The sequence below is a fragment of the Hyaena hyaena genome, unplaced genomic scaffold (assembly GCF_003009895.1).
Source record: "Hyaena hyaena isolate Hyena2069 unplaced genomic scaffold, ASM300989v1 scaffold_0, whole genome shotgun sequence".
Lineage (NCBI taxonomy): Eukaryota > Metazoa > Chordata > Mammalia > Carnivora > Hyaenidae > Hyaena > Hyaena hyaena.
Genome location: NW_024080632.1, coordinates 10,553,325 through 10,575,192, shown reverse-complemented (window position 1 = coordinate 10,575,192; position 21,868 = coordinate 10,553,325). Strand labels below are relative to the sequence as shown.

The 21,868-nt window shown below is 50.3% G+C and overlaps 1 protein-coding gene across 1 annotated transcript in view; it reads left to right on the top strand.

Moving 5' to 3' along the window:
- The window catches only part of KSR2 (kinase suppressor of ras 2), a 420,995-nt gene that overhangs the window by 236,952 nt on the left and 162,175 nt on the right, over positions 1-21,868 (top strand). Inside the window, exon 5 of the mRNA XM_039236742.1 lies at positions 10,370-10,554. Coding sequence (XP_039092673.1) covers positions 10,370-10,554 — 185 coding nt within the window. The remainder of the gene's footprint in view (positions 1-10,369; positions 10,555-21,868) is intronic.

The following is a 21,868-nucleotide window of genomic DNA, read 5'->3' as shown; positions in this document are numbered from 1 at the left end:
AAAATAATCTGTTCCCCGAATAAGTGTTTCTAGCCGACCTCCAGCTTGCCAAGGGAGAAGGCCCTTTGCTGGCTCAACACGGGAGCAGACAGGTGTGGAGTCTGCATTTGCTTAGGATGCTGACCTTGGAGGACTTTATGTGGAGATGTCTGGGGTGTCGAGGATCCAAGTGACAGCGTGCTTCCTCGCCAAAGTGTCCCAAGCAAATCCAGGTATCGTAGGGAGGCTGCAGTGTGTTTTAGGGCTGAGAGCAGTGGGGTCAGACAGAACCAAGTTCAGTTCCTGGCTCTGCCTTTTAGATGCTGTGTCGCCTTGGGTAAGTTGCTTAGCCTTTCTGACTCTCTGTTTCTTCACCCTGAGATGATCTCCATCTTAAAACATAAAAGGAGCTAATGCCTGCAAAATGCTTAACACATGCCCAGGCACATAGTAAGGGCTCAATGAACGTCAGCTGTCACAATCAGAACCAAGATACCATTATACCAAGATCAGAGAATCCTTACATTAGGGTTTTTTTTTTTTTTAAATGTTTATTCATTTTTGAGAGACAGAGATGGAGTGCAAGCAGGGGAGAGGCAGAGAGAGAGAGGGAGACACAGAATCCAAAGCAGGCTCCAGGCTCTGAGCTGTCAGCACAGAGCCCGATGCGGGGCTCGAACCCATGACCTGCGCCAAAATCAGATACCCAACTGACTGAGTCACCCGGGTGCCCTGAGAATCCTTGCTTCAGCCAAGAGGGGAAAACCAGCGTCAAAGCCCACAGTGACTTGCTAAGTAACAACAGAGCCAGGTCAGGAACTCAGTGTCCTGCTTTCCCCACCCAGTTATCTTATTAACGCAACACATGGCCTCCCTCGGGGTCACCCCATAGGGCGGGTGTTATGGGCAGAGGGCAGCGGTGCTGCTGATTCAGCCTTCCTGATCCCTCCCCTCTCAGTCTCCTTTAGGGTTTCTGATTTTAGGGGGGTGTTTATGAGTCAGACGACTCCCTGCCCATGGGGAGGCCACGCAAAGCGGGCAGAAGCCAGTGCTGGCCGTCGCTTACTGGGCTGATGGAAGGTACCCATGTCCCACTGGCCCCGGGGGGACAGGGAGAGCAGACCTCTCTGCCAATTTATCTTGGAAATTGTCTTTCTTCGGGCAATGGGGTGGGGGGAGGGACGCCTAAAAGAAAACATCCAGCCACATGCTTGTGAAATCTCTGCCCAAAATCAGTCATCCTTTTTAATGATGAGGGCTGTCAGAGCCCCGGTCAGTCGGAAATGACGGCCTGTGTAAATATTTGGTCTGTAACTGATTTATGGGCTGGGGAACAAAAAAATAAGATTAGTCGCTAATCACAGGGATGCAGGAAAACCAACGGGCCTGGAAGGCAGAATCGAGGCTGGCTGTCTGGGTGAGCTCAGATGGGGTGTGGGAAGGCTGGGCCAGGCTGTGCAGTGGCATTCACTTGGAGGGGGGGTGGCTGTGTGGCTTCTGGATTCTTCCATCAGAGTGGGCAGAGGCAGCATTGTCCGTGTGCAGGTCAAGAACTGGGTGGGACCAGCCCTGTGGCAAGATGCCCGGTTTGCAAGCGCAAGATTGGCCCTTGCCAGCGAAGCCTGAAGTCAGCCACCGAAGCAGACAGGCCTGTAAAACGGGAGTGTATGTAGTCAGCTGTCATAGGGAAATTAACAGAGCAGTTCAGAACAGGCTTTGAAGTCCGTTAAAGCCGTTTTTGCACCCCAGGCCTTTATGGAGTTGCCACCTGGGTGCTTTAACTGTTGAGCACGCCAGTTACCTTAACTGCAGGAAAGGGGTTATCATTGTTCCTGCCCTGGATGACACAGCTCGTCCCAAGCAGATCACCCGCTCCCAGCATCTCAGCCGGACAGATCTCAGTGCCGATGGCGGCTGTCCTGTGGGTGCTGGAATTCACAACCCCAGGTGGGCTGATAGAGGCGCTTCACCTTCCCTGCAGACTGACTGTCGCCTCAGCCCCCGCAGGCAGCACTTGCCTTCTATTAGAAATAAACATGCGGGGCGGGGTGCCTGCCTGGCCCCACCCCAGTTAGCATGGAGGCAAAGCATGCACATTCCAGGGCCACCCCCTCCCCAACTCACCTCCACGAGAAGCCCGCCAGCATTCATGCGCTGGTGCAGTGCAAGCATGCCGACTTTTCATGCATTCATTTACTTAATTAAACTCCCACTGTGTGCCCCGTCCTGTGCTGGGCCCTGGGGATCCACAGAGAGCACATCCCACATGGTCCCTACGTGGGTGGAAGGGACCCACACTCATCAAAACATCCGAAAAACCAGGGTGTGCTCCAGAATGCGGCCAGACCTCGAAGAAATGTAGAGGGGCCATGACAGGACCCAGCATACCCCAGGAGAGGTGGGGATGAGGAAAGGAAAGACCCCAGGTGGCGGGAGTAGCAGCTCTTGGCGTTAGCCAGGTGATGGGGAGTGGGATTCGGGCATTACTCTGCGTGGTTTGCTTTACTTTTCCTAACTTTCCTGTAAGTCCAGACCCTCCTAGAATAGGGGCTAGCAGGCTACAGCCCGCGGGCCAAATTCAGCCCACTGCCTGTTTTTATAAGATCACCCCCATTCATCCACCTGTGGTCTCGGGCTGATTGCGCGCTGCGTCAGCAGGGCTGAGAACACGGGACTTGCAGAGGCCTTTACAGAAAAAAATTCACCAACCTCTGCACTAGAGCGTTTTCCCTTTCGTCTCTCATTCCTTCTTCCTCTGTTGTACTTGTCCTGGCTCTGAAGAAGCGAAGTGGTGTATTAGTCTATATATACACAGACTTAGTGTCTAATATGTAGAGAGAGACAGACAGAGAACAATTTGCTCTTTTCCCAATCAGGTCTTGGTAGAAGATCTGTTTGATACTGACAGCTGATCTGTTACTAAGCAAAGTTTTACCTTGAAAACAAAAATACTGGGGCACCTGGGTGGCTCAGTCGGTTAAGCGTCCAACTTCAGCTCAGGTCATGATCTCGCAGCTTGTGAGTTCTAGCCCTGCGTTGGGCTCTGTGCTGACAGCTCAGAGCCTGGAGCCTGCTTCACATTCTGTCTTCCTCTCTCTCTGCCACTCATACTCTGTCTCTCTTCTCTCTCTCAAAAATAAATATTTAAAAAAAAATACTGTGTATCTATGCTTAAGATATTTTACATGTTTTCAAGTATGTATGTTTATATATAACATGTTTAACCACATATGGTGATACATATATACATTTATATATAAATATATATTATGCTATATCATACTATTATATGGCATATATAAACATATACATTTGTACACATAAATGTAATATATACTATATTATATACCATACGTGGATATGTAAATTTACATATTTATATATATAGTACTCGTACCGTGATATAATATATACATATATTATATACCTGCATTATATACTATATCACAGTACTAATTACCACCCAGTCAAGACAGAAGACGTGTCAGTTCCTAGAAGGCTCCTTGGGTCTTATTCCAGTCAGTAATGTGCCCAAAGAAAATCACTCTTGGGGCACCTGGGTGGCTCAGTTCGTTAAGCATCTGACTCTTGATTTCGGCTCAGGTCATGATCTCACAGTTCATGAGATTGAGCCCCACACTGTGAGCCTGCTTGGGATTCTTTCTCTCCCTCTCCCTCCCTCTACTCCTTCCCATCTCTCTCTCTCTCAATAAAATATATATATATATATAAAAGAAGGGCACCTGGTGGCTCAAAGTGTCTGACTTCGGCCCAGGTCATGATCTCGCAATTTGTGGGTTGGGCCCCATATTGGACTCTGTGCTGACAGCTCAGAGCCTAGAGCCTGCTTCAGATTCTGTGCGTGTGTGTCTCTCTCTCTGTCCCTCTGCTGCTAATCCTTCCTCTCAGAAATAAATGAATAGATATTTAAAAACTTTTTAAATCGCTCTTCTAGCCTCTCCAGCATAGATCATAATGGAGTCCTGTTCTTGAGCACCGTGTAAATAGAATCATAATGGAGTCCTACAATACAAATTTTTTTCGTGGCTGGTTTCCTTTGCCTGATACTATATCACTGAGATTCAGCTGTGTTACAGTATAAGCCATAGTTTTCTCTTTTCTGTTGCCATGCGATCATCAATTGTGTGAGCATAGTCTGCATTATCCTTTCTGTTATTGATGGACATCGAGGCTGTTCCCAGTGTTTGGCCACATGAATATTGTTGCCATGAACATTCTTGCATAGGTCATTTTGTGGACATGGGCACTCATTTAGGTTGGGTACCTACCCAGGGGTGAAATTTTGGGGTCAGAAGGTGTGTTCACTTTAGTACATATTGCCAGATAGCTTTTCAAAATGGTTTTGCCAATTTACAGTCTCACCAGAATTGGGGAAGGGGGGCTTCCAGTTACTCTCTCTCTCCTTGCCAGCATTTGGTACTGTCAGCTCTCTCTTTAGCCGTTCTGCTGGGACCTGTCCTGAAATGTACTTAATATGCTCTCCAGTCACTGTCTCTGCCTCTCCCTCTTCTCCCCACCTTTCTTCTCTTTCTCCTTCTGTTTCACCTGCTTTTCCTTCTTCGTATGTGCACATAAAGCTGTCTACCAGGAAATCAGTGCCGTGAGATTATGCAGTTGATATGCAAGTTCGTTTTTAAAATGTTAACTATTAAAACACAAAAACGATTCACTCATGCCTCATCTGAAGGCATTTCCTATTCATCCACACCTGGGGAAATGCAGCGTACCGTGTTTGATTGACTCACTCATGCTTCCTTTTTACCAGTGCTCCCATGGCTAATGTTAGAGCCAGAAACCAGGGTTGTAGCCTGTGGCCAAGGGGCAGAGCATATGCCATTGAGGATTCTCCTGGTGGTAGACTTACCAGCCTTTGCTGTTCCAAGCTCTTTCCCTCCCTGGGCTTCGTGCGTCCCCCATGCCCCCTTCCCACCCAAGAACTTGGTGCCATTCTTTGGTTTTAAAACGGGTGTTGGGGAGCCTGGGTGGCTCAGTCGGTTAAGTGTCCCACTTCAGCTCAGGTCATGATCTCACAGTTTGTGGGTTCAAGCCCCGCATTGGGCTCTGTGCTTACAGCTCAGAGCCTGGAGCCTGCTTCGGAGTCTGTGTCTCCCTCTCTCTCTGACCCTCCCCTGCTCACACTGCCTCTCTCTCTCTCTCTCTCTCTCTCAGAAATAAATAAAACATAAAAAACAAAAAAGCGGGTCTTGCCTGGAGGCCTCGTTTTTGGGTAGTCAGATCATGTCAGCTGCAAGGGACTTAAATGGCCCCGTTTGGGAAGAAGGCACACTCACATAGCCCCCCGCATAAGGCCAATGGGCGTGTCTTCTAGTCGAGCACTTTGCTCCGCAGACTGGTGTGTGAGAATGTGTGCCATGCCTGTCCTTCAGGCACGTCTGCAACGAGCTCGTCCGCTCCCAACTCTGTCATTTCCTCCCAATTGGCTGAGCCAGATGCTCCAGACACCATTAATGAGACGCTGAAGTTTATGGCCAGGCGAAGGCATTCGAGTTCAAGGGGACACAACCCCACATCCGAGGAAGTGAGGGTAAAGAGGTCACGTGAGCCGGCAGCTCTCCTGGACTCAGCACCCAGGAGACTTTTGGAATAGAAAGTAGTGCAGGGGCACCTGGGTGGCTCAGTCGGTTGGGCCTCTGAGTCTTGATTTCAGCTCAGTTCATGATCCCAGGATCATGGGATCGAGCCCCTACATCAGGCTCTGTGCTGAGCATGGAGCCTGCTTGTGAGTCTCTCTCCCGTACTCTCTGTCCCTCTCCCTTGTTTGCATGCTCTCTCTCTCTCTCTAAAATAAAAAGAAAAAAAAAAGTTGCGCAAAGACAAATCATCAGTTTGGGCCCCCTCCATGATCTTTGCAGCCAAGGCTCTGACGTACAGGCTGGTGAGCAGGCACTGACCAAGAGCCTTCGGAGCGCAGCGCTGTCTGCCAGACTGAGGCCGGGGGTGGGGGGTGGGGACGGGGGCTGGCACCCTCCGCCCTCGGGAAGTCAGGCGTGCCTCCACCCTCGGGAGCCCATGGAGCTAGAGTTCATTGAGAAGATGCTGGCAAACCAGGGCTTTGTAGACCAAAGCCAGGCTGCATTCCTTTAGAATTTTCCTAAGACAGAAAGTACCAGGTTGTCTTTGCACATGGCCTTGGGTGAGGGTCTGTAGACCTGGCTTCTGGTCTTAGCCCCGCAACTGTGGGTTGCCTGCTCTGTGGTAGGTGCTGGGCTCCAGGCCCATCCCCTGTGTGGTGGTCACCAGCCAGTGGAGGAGACAGATGTCCACTCAGTAACCACACACGCAAAAGCAGAACTCCACCCGGGATGCATTCTGTGAAGGAAAAGCATTTAGTGCTAGGGGCACATGTAACCTGGAGGTCTGACTGGTTCTGAGGGTTGAGGGCTGTGTCTCTAAGCAAGTGATGCCTAAAGTAGGTCTCCACTAACAGTCGGGATGGGGAATAGTGTTCCTGGCAGAGGGAACAGCATGTGCAAAGACCCTGAGGTGGGTGAGAATATGGTGTGGTCAGAAATCAGAAAGATGACCAGAGTGGCTAGAGTCAGAGGGTAGCCAGGTGATGATAATACAAGAAGTTCTCCAGAGAGCAATCCTTGAGGGCCCCTTGAAGCTTTTGTAAGGAAACCTTTGGAAGTTCTTAAGTGCAGGGGGTGTGAGATGAGTGGCGCGATACAACGTATCCTTTTCAAAACCTCACTTTGGCGCCTGGATGGAGAATAGATTATAAAGAATCAAAAATGGGTTGGGATTATTCAACCATAAAAAGGAATGAAGTTTTGATACATTGTTACCACATGGGTGAACCTCAGAAACATTGGGTTCTGTGAAAGAAGCCAGACGCAGAAGTTCACATCTTGTATGATTCCATTTATATGTAATACCCAGAATAGACAAATCTATAAGGGACAGAAAACAGGTTGGTAGTTGTCATAGGCCGGAGGGAAGGGCATGGAGAGAACTGCTTAGTGGGTACAGGGTTTTGTTTTGAGGCGATGAAACTCTTTTGGAACTGGTTGGTAGTTGCATAGCATTGAGGATGTACTTGATGCCACTGAATTGTTCATTTTAAAGTGGTTACTATATATTATGTGAATTTCACCTCGCTATAAATAAAAAAGTAAAGAACATAAAAATAAAGAAATGCCAAAAAACCCCCAAAAGCAGTGAGATTGAGGGTCTGATTCGGACCCAGCAGCAGCAGCAGGGGTAAGGGAGGAGAGAGGCTTGGACCAGAGCTCTGAGGCTGGAGATGGAGACTAATGAATCTGAAGAGGTAAAGGATTCTCAGGATCCTTTTTGTTCAGACATTCTATGCATATTATGCTTCAGGAAGGTCAGAAGAACTTTGCTGGACTCCAGCACTGGAGTGAATAATCCTCTGCTGTACCCGGTAAATCGAGTACGTTTTCCCTAAGCACAGATTGCGGCCCCTGGGCTGAATGTCTTCCCTGCATAGACATGCAGCTTCAGCCTCGCCCGGCTCTGGGGCTCCTGTTAGGACAGCCTCCCATGTCAGGGAGCTCTGACTTGCCCGCCTGTGTAGACAGCAGCATGGTCCACCTAGGGCTCATGCAGTCCCTAAGGACGGAGCTGCCCTCGCCGATGCTTTATGCCACCCCATTTTGCTACTTTCCCCCAAACTGGCCCCGATTCCAGGGAAGACGTCTGTGCAATAGATTTCTAACATCTCGAGAAGATCTTGGAGAGGATGTTCTTTTTTAATTACACTTGCAGGGTGTACCGCAAAGTACGCACCAAATCTCACACAGTCACAGTCATTGGCCACAGTCATTTGTGTCTGTTTTCTCCTCTGAGTGTGCCGGTAATGAGGGCAGATGGTAAAGGTGAATCCCATATTCTGTCCATGAGGGCTTCCTTGGTGGGTGGGAAGTGATACGTGATTTCCTTCCACCCACTTTGATCAAGTAGCCATTCATCCTCCACTTTCTGTTTCTCCCGCCCTCTCTTCCTCCTGTCTGTCTGTCTGTCTGTCTGTCCTCTGATTCTCTCTTCCCTCATTATATCCACCTCTCCATCATCCTTCTATCCTTCAGCCTTTTCATCCATCCACCATCCATCCTTTGATCCATCTTTTTATCCATTCATCCATCTACCCATGCTTTGTCCTTTTTGTCTATCCCTCCGTCCATTGACCCATCCATCCTTCCACCCTTCTACCTTCGCTCTTTCTTTCCTTCCTTTTTCCATCTACCATCTATGCCTCCATCCATCCTCTGATCCATCTTTTGATCCATCTCTTTATCCATTCATCACTATATCCATGCTTTGTCCTTTCCATCATCCATCCATCCATCTACTTTCTTATATGTCTTCCTTCGTTCCATCCATCCATCTCTCCATCCATCCGTCCATCCATCCATCCATCCATCCATTCATCCAGCTTTTTATCCATCCATTCATCCATCCATCCATCCATCCATCCATCCATCCATCCATCCATCCATCTTTCTTATATTTCTTCCTTCCTTCCACCCATCCATCTCTTCATCCATCCATCTATCCACCCACCAGCTTTTTATCCATCCATCTACCCAACTAACCTTATTTATATACTCCTCCTCTGCTCCACCTGTGGCCCTGAGTTGGTAAAGCAAATTGACAATTTAACAGTTTGAGAAGCTGTTAAACTGGCGCTTAGACTCGGTCTCCTTATATAAGGGGTCTGGCTTGTCATCTGGTGGCCCAGTGCCTCAAGGCTCCTGTCTGTTTTGGAACTAACAATGGGATCTATTGCCAGAGGATATGACTGCATCCCATTCATCTGCCCAGAGTAGTGGTGTGGTGAGAGTTGCTGGGTGTTTCAGGTGAAAAACATGGCTCGGTTTCAACTTTTGGCCTCTTCAAGGTTAATTCCGGGCCGTATAGATGCCCAGTCTAACCTTTCAGGGTGATATTCACGACAGGTGACTCACTGTGTGCCGGGCCCGGTGCCAAGCACGTTATCTCGTAGAATTGTGATGACATCCTTCTTAGGTAGGTGCTGTTATTTTCCCCGTTGTCCAGGTAGGGAAACTGAGGCACAAAGGGATGAGATCACTTTCCCGAGGTCACCGTCAGGGCCTGAGCCCCGGTCTCTCTGATCCCGAAGCTTGCCCAGTTTAACTCCAAAGTGATACTGCCTCTGTGTAGATGCCTCTGTGAATCTCCACCATGTGGGGACTCTTGTGGAATGAAATGCTGCTCCCGTGTTTCCTCTTCTCCAGCCCCGGGCAGGGAGAGCCAGCTAACGTGTGCTGCTGTAACAGGAAGTACTTTCCTGGGCTTTGCTGTAGACCCCTAGGGAGATAACAAGCGGGCTGCCAGCCCAGGCACTGTGAGGGAGCGACTCTGCGGGTGCACTTGGATTCCTTAAAGCTGATGAGCCGCACGCCTCCTGGAGAGGCTGACTTTTACACGCGTGTGTGTGGGAGGCCTCCAGTCTTTAATTAAGGCACCTTCCTGGGCTCTCCACCCAGAACAGAGAAAATTTGCAAGGAGGGCTCACTTTGGCCACAAGATGGCGCCCAGCTCTGGGCCAGACCTGAATGGGGTGGGGGGAAGGGGAGGTCAGGGGGTGGGGGGAGGGCACCTGGTTCCTTTTGGCTGCTGTGCTAAATCACGCTCTCGTAAACTGGTCATCTAAGCTCCTTGGGGAGGGGAGAAATTTTCCAAACTAGCCCCAGAGGTTCATTCCATTCAGCTGGTGCCGAGTGGGGGGTTGGGAGATCCAGCAACGAGAACGACAGGGTCCCTGCCTTCATGGAATTAGAAGGCAGCATGATAAATGCCAGTCATAACCCAGATTGGTCCTTTAATAAGCTTTCAATGAGCATCTACTGTGCGCCAGGTTCTGTGCTAGTTGCCAGGGACAGAGAAATAGGCAATACAGTCACTGCCCTCAAAGACCCACAGTTCGCTTGGGAGACAAGAACTAAAAGAACAAATTTGGAAAATAGGGAAGTATAGCCACAGGGATACATACAGAATATTGTAGAAGAATGGAAGAGGAGAACCCAACCCAGGCAGGAAGGGAAGGGGCGGAGTATCAGGGAAGGCTTCCTGGAGGAGAGGACACCAGAGTGGAGTCAGAGAAGACAGATGGGGATTAACCAGGCAGGGAAGGGGAGGGTATTCTGGGCAGTGGGGATGTGAGGACCAGCCAAGGGCTGCAGGTGAGAAATGGCACCCAGGCGGTGGCCAGAGCGCGGTGAAGTGGGGACAGGGCAGCCGCGGGGCCAGGCCGACGTGGGGAGTGGACACTGGGACCAGGTGAACGAGATCGGGTCCCCCCCCCATTTCGTGTGCACTCACGGACACGTGGCCCTCTCTTCTGCTTCTGTCTCCCTTTCAGAGCCAAGAAGAAAAGCAAACCCTTGAACCTCAAGATTCACAGCAGCGTGGGCAGCTGCGAGAACATTCCTTCTCAGCAGCGCTCCCCGCTCCTGTCGGAGCGCTCTCTCCGCTCTTTCTTTGTGGGACACGCACCTTTCCTGCCCTCCACCCCTCCTGTCCACACCGAGGCCAACTTCTCTGCAAGTAAGTTGCCCGCCCGCAGGGGCTGCCGAACCCTCTTTGCCAGGTGTCTGCTCCCCATTCTGAGAAGATGCTCGTGAAATGCTTAGAACGCCGCTCATCCGCCTCCCCCCTGCGCCGGTCATGCCCCTTGGGATGGTTTTGAAGGGAAAGGGGGTAACCAGCATTTGAGAGGTTGACCGGTCCCCGTTTTTTGCCTGCAGTGTGGAGGGATGACCGAAGGGAAGCCTGCGGGGCGTTAAAGGAAACACCAGCTTTTCCTCTCTGCCTCTTGGCTGCCTGGATCACAGGATTTTTCTCAGGCCACTGTGGACAAGGCATCTATGATTAAATTTTGTAATTTTTCCCCCCCTGCTTGGGTCAACACACATAACCTTTCATCTCAAAGATGTATTTGGGTTCAAACTAGGCCGAGCACGGCCTGGGGTCTTTTACATTCTGCTGCCACGAATTTCTGCTGGAGACAAAGTGGTTATTACTCGGAGCAGAAATGGAACTTTCTGGTGATCCAGGGTGGAGGTTTGAGAAGGCCTTTAATCTTCTCTGCCCAGAGGCCCGTTTTGCTGAACAGGCACAGACGTGGTCAGAGGGGAGCCCCTGAAAAGAGCCCAGCGAGGCCTTCAGCCAAGATACCAACTTTTATTGACGGGGAGTTTGGGAGGAAGAGGGGCTGCTGGACGGTGGAGGAAATAGCCCCCGGTCCCCAGGGTGGTCGTGTCGCTGCTCTGATGAATGATCGGCAGCGTTTACGGAGTCCCTGTGCACCCTCACCACCCACGTGCCTGACTTCGTGTAGTTCTAGCAACAAGCCTTGGTGCAGACTAGTTGTTCCCATTGCATGGATGAGGAGACTGAGGCTCAGGGCCGTCAAAGAACTTGGCAGAGCCACACAGCTCTTGAGTAGTCGAGCCAGGGTTTGAACCTGGTTCTTTCTCACTCCAGAGTGGAGAAGCTCCACCATCACGCACGATCTGATCCAGGATCCCTCAAATGCTCAGCAGGGGCCTTTCTCTAAATGTGGGGCTCTATGCTTTGCCTTTGCAGAAGGGTTTCTGAACTTATTTTTTAGGGAGGCTGTGGACGCTCTGAGAATTTCAGGCTGTCCGCTGTTTCTTCCCCTGGGGAATGGCACGTGTAACCTCCGACATGGCGCCTCGCGTCAAGGCCGTTGGGCTCAGAAGCTCTGACTTAGCACAGCTAGATTTGGCCTGGGCAGGACGACGAACTCGGTTTATGGTCTACACATGTGCATCACGCGTCCACCACAGGGACCCCCTGAGGGCCCAGAGCCAGAAGAGACCCGTGTGGACGTCAGTTAGGAGACGTTCCAGAACCGGGCTCATTTTGGTGCCCAGGGGGCACAGGCCCTGAATCAGGCGAACTAAAATAGCATTCATGACACATACCAAGCCCAGAAGGCCAGTTTATTGATTTGTCGGAGAAATCCCTGTCAGAGAGACCAGAGACGGTCCGTGGGGGAGGGCCTGTGTGCAGTCGGAGGGCGGCTTGGGAGCTCAGATGAGAAGGGGTGATGGGTCATCAAATGTGTCCTAGCAGCAGGGTGAGAGGCCCAGGAGGGTGACGCCTGGGTGCCAGGCCCAGTTCTGTTTCTTTCTGAGCAGCATGCCTGACCTCGAGCAAAGGCAGAGCCTTTCTGAGCCTCAATGACTTCATCTGTAAAATGGGAACACTACTAGATTCCCTCCCTAGGTGGTTGCGAGGGTTGGATCTGCCTCTGTGTGTCAAGTCATCCGTACGGTATACCTGGCACACAGCAAGTGCTTAATAAATGCTAGCTCTCATTATGACGTTCATTAGCTCCTTTCTCCAGGCAGTGCTTACATCCTCTGACTTTATGATGAATCTGAGCGCTGTGGGTAAATGCCTTTCAGTTCAACCCCCACTCCCCGATGGCCCATAAGAGTGCTTGGAATTTACTTTGGCCTGACGCCGGGTGGCTGCGTGTCTCTCTCTGGGCATTGCCATCCTGTGAGGGGTGTTGGCATGGCCATCTCTGGGAGTTTGACCGCAACTCTGCAAACATCTTCAGCTTGCTTTAAAAAAAAAAAAAGCCACGGGCTTGCACATATAGACCCCTCCTCTGCTTCCGGAAAGTTTTGTGAGGATTCCGCATGGCTACCACCTTTTCATGCCTGCCCTGATCTCCACGGGAGAGGAAAGGCTTCTGCACTCCCCTGTGGGCATGAGCCAAGTCCCCAGCTAAAGTCAGCCCTGAGACCCCAGACACACAGTTGCCTGTCGGGACAGTCCTGAGCCTCCTGTGCGGAGAGGCCGCCCTCTGATCTTCCATACAGGAGAAAAGTAGCCTGAGCCTCAGCAGAGAAGGAGTGTGTCACCCGAATATTAGCGGGAGTCTCGTGGACCAGTCCCATTTCCGTTGATGCAGACAGGTGACAGAAACAGAGGTGGCCCAGTGAGTGGCACAGGTTAGGAAACGGAATCTCCGCGAAGCCACCAATTGCTTGTGCGACGCCTCTCCCTCCCTGGTCACAGTTACAGGGAGGCGGGCATTTTAATTCCCATTCTAGACATAAGGAAACTGAGGCTCAGAAGAGTGAATGATCTTGCCCACGTCATAGGTTTTGAATCCAGATCCATCCTTAGCCTGCATGCCTGCACTTTGGTGAATTCCCCTCTCTGCCTGGCTCTCGGTTTCCCCAGTTGTACAAGACTCCACTAGGGTCCAGAGCTTAGACGTTCTGTGTCTCTGAGACCTACCCAGCGAGCGTTTTCTGGGCAAATCTTTGGACTCAGGAGGCTGGTTGGAGGACTCTAGGCTGGGGCGGTTGGGAAGACACATTGGTCAGGCACTGCTTCTCCCTGGGCTTATAATAGTCCTGTTCCCCTCCCACCGTGAGCCTCAGCCTTACTGCCGCTGGGCCCCAGCACCAGCCCGACCCCCCGCGGACCCAGCAGAGGGAGCCCCAGAAGCCGCGTCTCTGCCAGGCTGTCTGTCTGCCCCGTTGTCACTTTCAGTGCTGGCCTTGGCCGGCCGGCAAAGATCACCGTGACTGTGACGATCTGCCATCTTGTCACCCTACTGGTGATGCCTGGGGACAGCATTAGGCAGATCTGGCTGGAGAGTGGCTGAGACTCAGACCCTGAATGCCCAGCCTCCTCCAATGGGCCGTGAGAAGGACTGCACCTCCTTGGGGCTTGCCCTACATTTCTGGTCTGGGAATGATGAGCAGGGGGAGGGAGGGGCGTGGCAGGAGCCCCAGCTTATAGAGGAACCTTTGTCTGAGGCTAACAGTGGACAGAACACAAGCTAGGAAGCCCTACTGCTCAACGTGGAGGATGGTGACTCGGGAGTGAACTTAGCTCCCAAAGGAGTGGAGAGCAACGGACCCCTCCATCCTTGCTGCATTTATTTGGCATTTCATTTGGGCATCCCGTGTCACCCAGATGGTGTCTGACCCCATGCCCTCTACCCATGGAGCAGTTTTGATCCCACAGGCTGTGTGCTGGTGGCTCCTTGTAGGGTATCTCTGAGTCCAGCCGAATTGGGTCAGGCTGCCGCTCTAATCCCCAATAAAGAACCTTTTTCAGAATGAAAAAATACCGTCTAGATGGGAAGGAGTAATTACTCATCATCTTTCATTACCAGCTGGTGGAAGTGATTTGGGGAGTATAGCTACTAAGTGGTTGCTGACATATTGTTGCGCACATCACCTAGCCCCCCCGCCCCCTGCCCCGTGTCTGTTTCAACCTGGCAAGGATGTAGTGAGGGAAAGTGAGGAATGTGTGTAATTTCCTAGCACAGTGGGCGGGGGGGGGGCATTGGTGCTTAGAGCACTGAGTCTCTACAAAGGGTAGCCTTGGCAGCTACCGGAGCCCATTAGATGATGGCATAACTTGTAACAATGATGAAAACGGCGATAATAATAGCAACGGGCGTTTATTATGTATTGACAGACAATGTTACAGGCATCTTCAATTCAGGCAAAGCAATTTACTTGTACTACTTCACAGTTCGCCATCAGGTGGTTTCCGTTCTTATCCCCATTTTGCAGATGAAGAAACCGAGGCTGAGAGCATTTGGGTAGCTGGCCCCAGATCCCAAGGGCAGGCAGGAAGTGGAGTGTGCACCCATCCTGAATGCCCTGTTCTGTATTGCGGAGGAGATGCAGTCGGAACGCTGTCTTCTCCGAGACCTGTTTGCTCCTCCGACAGGGACCTTAATTTGCTCCAGTTTCCTCTCTGGCACCCTTGCCTCCTTGGGGGGGTTGTGTTGTCGGGGGTCAGCCTTGCTCCAAGGATGCCTCCTCTTGTCCCTCAGCTTGCTGTGCTCACTCAGGGAGCAGCACCCACGCTGGCTAACAAATTGCTACCCCGCCCGACTCTGGGGCTGATATTCAGGGACTCCATTGTCCCCGGTGGGAGCCGGGTGTCCGCTGTGGGGGCCGGGCAGCTGCGGAAGACGGCCGGGACATCTTCGGCAGAAGGCGAGGAACGACAGGCAACTTTTACCACCTGTGGTTTTCTGGGTGTTTCTTTATCAGCGGGCTGTGGGGGTCTAGCACTTCTGGGCAGCGGTTCCCAAAGGGGACAAGGGACTGATGACTCCCAGACTTGCCCTTCTTGGTTTTTGTGGCCCCAGCTGGAGTTATACGTGTGGCCCCAGCCTATAAAACACTGCCCCGTGCCAGGTGCCTTGAGAGGCGGCACGGCCCTCACCGCCCTGTCTCACCGTGCACACGCCTCTTCTTTTCGCCTGTGCTTTTCCTTGGACACAAGGCGACAGAGTTGACCCTCCGTTGAGGGCCTGGCCTCATGTGCCTCCAGGCTGAGTCAGAACGCTGATTTTTTGAGGGAGGCAGCAGGTAGCAGTACAGACTGATGAAGCTGAACTGCGTACTCCCAAGAAACCAGCCTCTGGAAGGGTTCTAAAGAGACTCGGGATGGGGGTGATTATATAATGGGGTTTAATGAGGCCTGAGGCCCAGGTTCATTACCCCCCGGAAGAGGCGAGGAGTTGCGTGTCTTGACACAAGTTTGCAGCCTGAGCCATGTTCTTGACTCAGAATCGGGAGAGGTTTTGAGGCGTATGTGTCTGGCCTGACTCCGTGTGGCAGTCTTCACGGGGGACCCCGTAGATTGCATTAGAGCACCCCAGAGACTGTGTCTCCCCCACACTGAGCAGGTCAAAGTGCTGACCTTATCCCTTCCCCTCTCCCTCCCAGCAATGCAGGAGGCTCCCTGTTGCTGGGCGTCTTTGCTGTAGTTTAGAAACTCAAATACCAGCAGGTCCCTAACACTGACCATCTGCTACTTGCCAGGCAGGGCTTGGTGTCGGTACTTTATAGGCATTCAGGTGTGTATCCCTGAAAACAAAGAAAGTGCTCCAAAAAGTCTCATGATGAAAAACACTAGTCCCCTGTACCACCCGCGGTCGATCCTGCTTTTTAAAAACTCCTGCGTCTTGTTCATCTGATAGTCACTTTCACTGTTTACAGCAGCATGTATATTTCGTGAGAGTTTATTAGAAATGCACATTCTTACTTTCCCCCTTCCAGACCTACTGGATCCGAAGCTCTGGGGAAGGGCGCCTGGGTGGCTCGGTTGGTTTCATCCCACTCCCAACTTCAGCTCAGGTCATGGTCTCAGGGTTGTGGGATCAAGCCCCACGTTCGGCTCTGCGCTGAGCGTGGACCCTGCATGGGATTCTCTGTCTGTCCCTCCCCCACCAATAATAGATAAATAAACACTAAAAAAAGCAGTGGTGGCTCTGAGAAAGGTTCAGCAGTCTGAATTTTCACCAAACCTCCAGGGATTCTGCACACTAACATTTGAAAATTGCTGGGTTACATATGACAACCCTTTTAAAAAACGCTTTCAATTTTGAAATAATTTTAAACTTACAGAAAAGTGGCAAGAATGCTATAAAGAACTCCTGTACCCCCCTTTACTCAGACTCATCCATTTTTATTTTTATTTATTTTTTAAATGTTTGTTTATTTTTGAGAGAGAGAGAGACAAGAGTGCGAGTGGGGGAGGGGCAGAGAGAGGGGGAGACACAGAATCCAAAACAGGCTCCAGGCTCTGAGCTGTCAGCGCAGAGCCTGACGTGGGGCTCAAACTCACAAACCCCGAGATCATGAGCTGAGCCGAAGTCGGATGCTCAACTAACTGAGCCACCCAGGCACCCCCAGGTGCGTTCATTTTTAGCATTGCCTTGCATTCGCTTCCTCTCTTTCATTGAGAGCCATTTGGGATGGTTGCATAACCACATAGAGGTACCGGATTCAGTAAACTTGACATTGACTCAAGACTTTCATCTAACCATATTCCTATTTCAACAATTGTCTCAATAGTATCCGTCATAGCAATTTATTTTTCTGGCACAGGATCCGATCCAGGATCGCATATTGCATTAAGGTCTTGTGTCGGGCTTGAATAGTTCCTCAGTCTTTTTTCGTTGTTTGCGACATTGACATCTTTGAAGAATGGGGGCCAGCTTCTTCACAGAATGTTTCTCAGTTTGGGTTTATCTGTGTTTCTTCATGTTGCGCCCGGGATATGTGGTTTGGGCATGACTTCTACTTACACGGTGGTATGTCTTTGTCAGTGCATCCGAACTGCCAGGTGTTTGAATTTTTCTGAAGAAGTCAGCAACTGTGACTTTTATAAGAAATCTCCCAGTTGTAAAATGCTAGCACCCACTGAAAAATCTTTTAATGCCGTGTGAGTTGGTATTAAATAATCCCTCAGGATTGTGGGTTGTATTTGGGCATGGGGCTCCTGGTTTTTAACCTCTGTTCTAAAACCATAGAGGTCGGGGCACACCTGGGTGGCTCAGTCGGTTAAGCTTCCAACTCTTGGTTTTGGCTCGGGTCATGACCTTGTGGTTCATGGGATTGGAACCCATTTGTCGGGATCCGCGCTGTCCAGTGAGGAGCCTGATTGGAATTCTCCCCGCCCCCAGCATCTCCCCCACTTGTTTTCTTTCTCAAAATAAATAAATAAACTTTAAAAAAATTTAAAATAGTAAATAAAAGCATAGAGGTTAGAACTGATAGGGAGCTCAGAAATCATGGAATCCAAGCCCTTATTTTAAAAATGGAGAAGCTGAAGGGTGCCTGGGTGGCTCAGTCAGTTAAGCATCCGACTTTGGCTCAGGTCATGATCTCACAGTTCGTGGGTTCGAGCCCCGCCTCAGGCTCTGTGCTGACAGCTGGCTCAGAGCCTGGAGCCTGCTTCAGATTCTGTATCTCCCTCTCTCTCTGACTCTCCCCTGCTCATGCTGTCTCTCTCTCTCTCTCTCTCAGAAACAAAACAAACAAACAAAAAAAAACATTAAAAAGTTTTAAAAAATGGGGAAGCTGAGGCCAGAAAGTAGAAGGAACTTGCCCAGGATTTCAGAGCTGGGATCTGAACCTGGATCTCCTCAGGCCCAACTGATAGCTCTCTCCATTATGCCAGGATGGTTGCAAAGTTAGCCTCTCTGCAGCTGCTGAATGTGCTCTGGAGGAAGGAAACAGTGGAAAAGGTGACACCTTTGTGTGCAAGGAGGGCTGGTGCTGTGTGTGTGTGGGGGGGGGGGGGGGCGGGGTGCATGCACGTGGTTACGAATGTTGTAGATGAGGCAACTTCTGGGTTTTTATCATCAGCCCTTTCTTCTCTGTAATTTTGCAGTCCCTGCCTGAGCACAAACAGTTTGGGCTCAGCATGCAATAGACAACCTCGGGCTTTTTCTTATGATTGCTCCTACCAGGAATTGTAGCAGCAAAAATTGGTCGGTAAGTGGTTGGCATTAGCAGCCAGGGGGTCATTTATATGGATTGGAGTGAGTCCTGATCCTCCAGGCAGGTACACAGGTTGGCGTGGGCAGTCCCGTTCCCTGTCGTGAGGACCTGTGTCCGATCGTCCCTTTGCCCCAGCAACATCCCCCACCCACCAATCCCTGGTGAGTAACTTCAACTGATTTCACAGCAACAAGAACAGAAGTAACAAGTAATGTTGCTCTAGAACTGTGCATTGTCCACCAGGCATGCATCTTCCTCCCCCATCCTTCTGCATCCCCATTCTGCAGATGAGGAAACTGATGGTCCAAGAGGAGAAATGCATGCATGGGCGCCAGTTACACATCAGAGCTGAGACTAGAACCTTCCGACTCCAAGTTGCGTGTGCTCTCTGCACATAATTTGGCCAGGCTTCATTTCCATTAGGCAGTAGGTTAGGGCATGGTGGGTTGTTTTAATCAGAGTGGTTTCTTTCTCCAATAAAGCTAACTCAACTCTAGTGACCTCCATCTTGCTCATCTCCCCTCCCACCTGATCTTTGGCCCTTCCTCTCCACGATGCCCCGTTTCCAAGTCTTTTTGAGTTGACCTTCTAAATCAAACTTTAGAAGTTAGGCAGACTTTCTTTAAAGGACCAGGTAGTAAATACTCTCAGATCTGCAGGTCTCCATCACAACTACTCAGTTCTGCCGTGTAGCGTGTGGCCAGCCGTAGACTTTCTTCCAGTAGAGTGGGTGTGGCTGTGTTCCAATAAAACTTTATTTATAAAAACTGTCAAGGGGGCAGATTGGGCTCATAGGTTGTAGACTGTGATTTCTGTTCTTCCAGGTTTTTCCCCCATATCCTCCTCCGTCATCAACACCTTGGTCCAAACCATTCAGTAGCTTCCAGATGGATATTTCCATATTCATTTCAGTCCTATATCCAGTCCACCAAAGTGATCTTCTGCAAACGAGAACCTGGCCCCCAAACCCGGGTTAAGATTCTCCCATGATCTTAAGTGGACTGTGTTCTCTCCCGCTTTGAACGCTTGGGCTACCGGACACCCTGTCATTGTGAACTACCACTTCCTTGGGAAAACATTCCCTAACTCCCCAAGTGAATGTCAGTTACATATTGTCTCATCACTTGCACTTTCCTTCCGAAGCACTTACACAATCCACAGCCATCCATTTATTTATATGAGTGTCTGCTTAATGCCCTGTTCCTCCATTATCAGTTCTGTGAGGGCTGGGATCTCATTGCTCTTCCTCATTACTGTTTCCACTGTCCCTTGCATGGAGCTGCCACACATAAATATTTTTACATGGATGATAACATCTTTGAGCATGCGCTTTGCAGCCAGCACTGTGAGCCTTCAGCTACTCAGGATCTAGAGGACAAGGGAGAAAGTATTTTGCTTTTTGCCCTCCAGAGCTGCAGCGCTGGCTGAATTTGGCATCATCGAGGCAGGAGCTGAAGCTGCTGGACTCTGATGCACTCTGTGGGATGTTACAGATGGTCTGCTACCTTAACTGATCAAAGAAACAGACATTCAAACAAAACTCTCGAGAACGATTTTGTTGATTAGAAACAAGCAGGTCTTATCACTGTATGGTGGTGGTAGAACTAACATAGAACTTGACACTTACAAGTGACACGCAATCCAAGTTGAGCTTTTTTTCCCCTAATATGAAGGTCATTTATTAGCACATGTAACTGAAAAGTCCGGTGCTTCTGTAGGCTTCAGGTATGGCTGGATCAAGGGGCTTAGTTCATGTCAAGACTCAGTCTCTCTGTATCTCTTCACTTTGCTCTTCTCCAGGATGGCTACACTTTCAGGCTCCGTGTGGTAGTAAGATGATTCCAGAAGTCCTTTCCCTGCTCTGGTCCAGAGTGGAAGAGTGAGAATGTTTAGGTCTGAGATTCACCATTTCAATCAGCATGACCATATGCTCACCTCTAAACCAATCAGTGGGGTCAAACATGTGGGGTGCTAACTTATTGGCTTAATCCTAGACTGTGATCTTTACCTTTGGTCTTACAAATTGAGGGGTTTGCTCAAGAATGGAGAATGAATGCCAGGGAACCTGATAACCAGTGTCCACTAGAGTAACAGTGAGTAACGGGGGTCTCTGTCCTCAGGGGCTTTGAGGAGCATCCCCCTGGCCAGATTAGCTCGTGATCCACATTAGTGGTGACACATCTCCACATGGTACAGAAATGCTTGCAGTTCTCCAAGCAACTCCCTTGGACTGTGTTTCTCTGTGATCCCTGGCAGGCAGTTGCTTTACTATCCCCCTGACATTCCTTGGGAGTCTCCAGGCAGCACACAGCCTAGCAAAGACTGACCCATGGTACGAGGTAAAGACTCAGTGCCATTCCCAAGGCAGGTGGTGTCCCACTATTGTCCAGACACCAGGTTGAAAACTGGATAAGCTTGGGTTTGACACCTTTATTATGTAACATCTGTGAGCCTCAGTTTTCCCATCTTTAAAATGGGCATCATAATGGTGACCACCATTGTTGCGCTCATCAGTACTACTGTATGATGTACGGGGTTTGGGTTTGGGTCAGTTTTGATCCTCATTGGTTTTTGCTGGGCGTCACCATACCTACCACCATATCTGAGTGGAGTCATCAGTACTGAGTGAATTTCTGATATGTGGTGTGTCCATCAGGGCTGCCATAACAGAATACCACAGACTGGGTGGCTGTATAAGCGACAGATGTCTATTTCTCTTAGTTCTAGAGGCTGGGAAGTCCAAGATTAAGGTGCCTGTATGGTCCTGTTCTGGTGAGGGCCCTCTCCTGATTCTTGCTGTCTCTTGCATGGTGGGAGAGGGCTAGCGAGCTCTCTGAGCCCTCTTTCATATGGGCGCAGTTCGTCATGAGGGTCCGTCCTCATGACCCAAGTATCTCCCAAAGCCACCCCCACCCCAAGACCACCACACTGGGGCGTTAGGATTTCAACATGTGAATTTTGGAGGGACACAAACAGCCAGACCACAGCACTGAGCATCACGGAGGCATTGAGGAAATGTCTGCTACAGTCCCTGGCCTCAGGGAATTTGTAGTCTGGTTGGCTAGAAGCCATGTAAGACACAGCCAGAAACTCCGGGCCAGGAGCTGGGAGATGGGGATTCTCCCCTGAGGACTGCCACCCCTGGCAATGTGGCCCTTGTTAGGTTCTGCTCAACGGTTCTGAGCCCTGGTTTCTTTATCTGGCAAATGGGCATGTCAGTGACATCTGCCCATCTCACGGGAATGTTGATTATTGGGAGGTCTGTGACCACCATCTGAAAATGAGGGTTGTTAAGATGGACAAAATGTCATTATCCCTGCCCAGTATAAAGCAATACAGACAGGCAGCGCAGACATTCGGCTGCTACGCATTTGTAACGCTATTTAATCTGATTGACTGGGCTTCTGTTCTGATTGGATGTGTGTTCTGATTGGCTGAGCCTATCTCCTGATTGGCTGGGCCTGTGCTCTGATTGGTTGGACGAGTGTTCTGATTGGCCAGTGCCCATCCCAGAACAATTGTTAAATAGTCTCAGACATCCCCTCTAAACA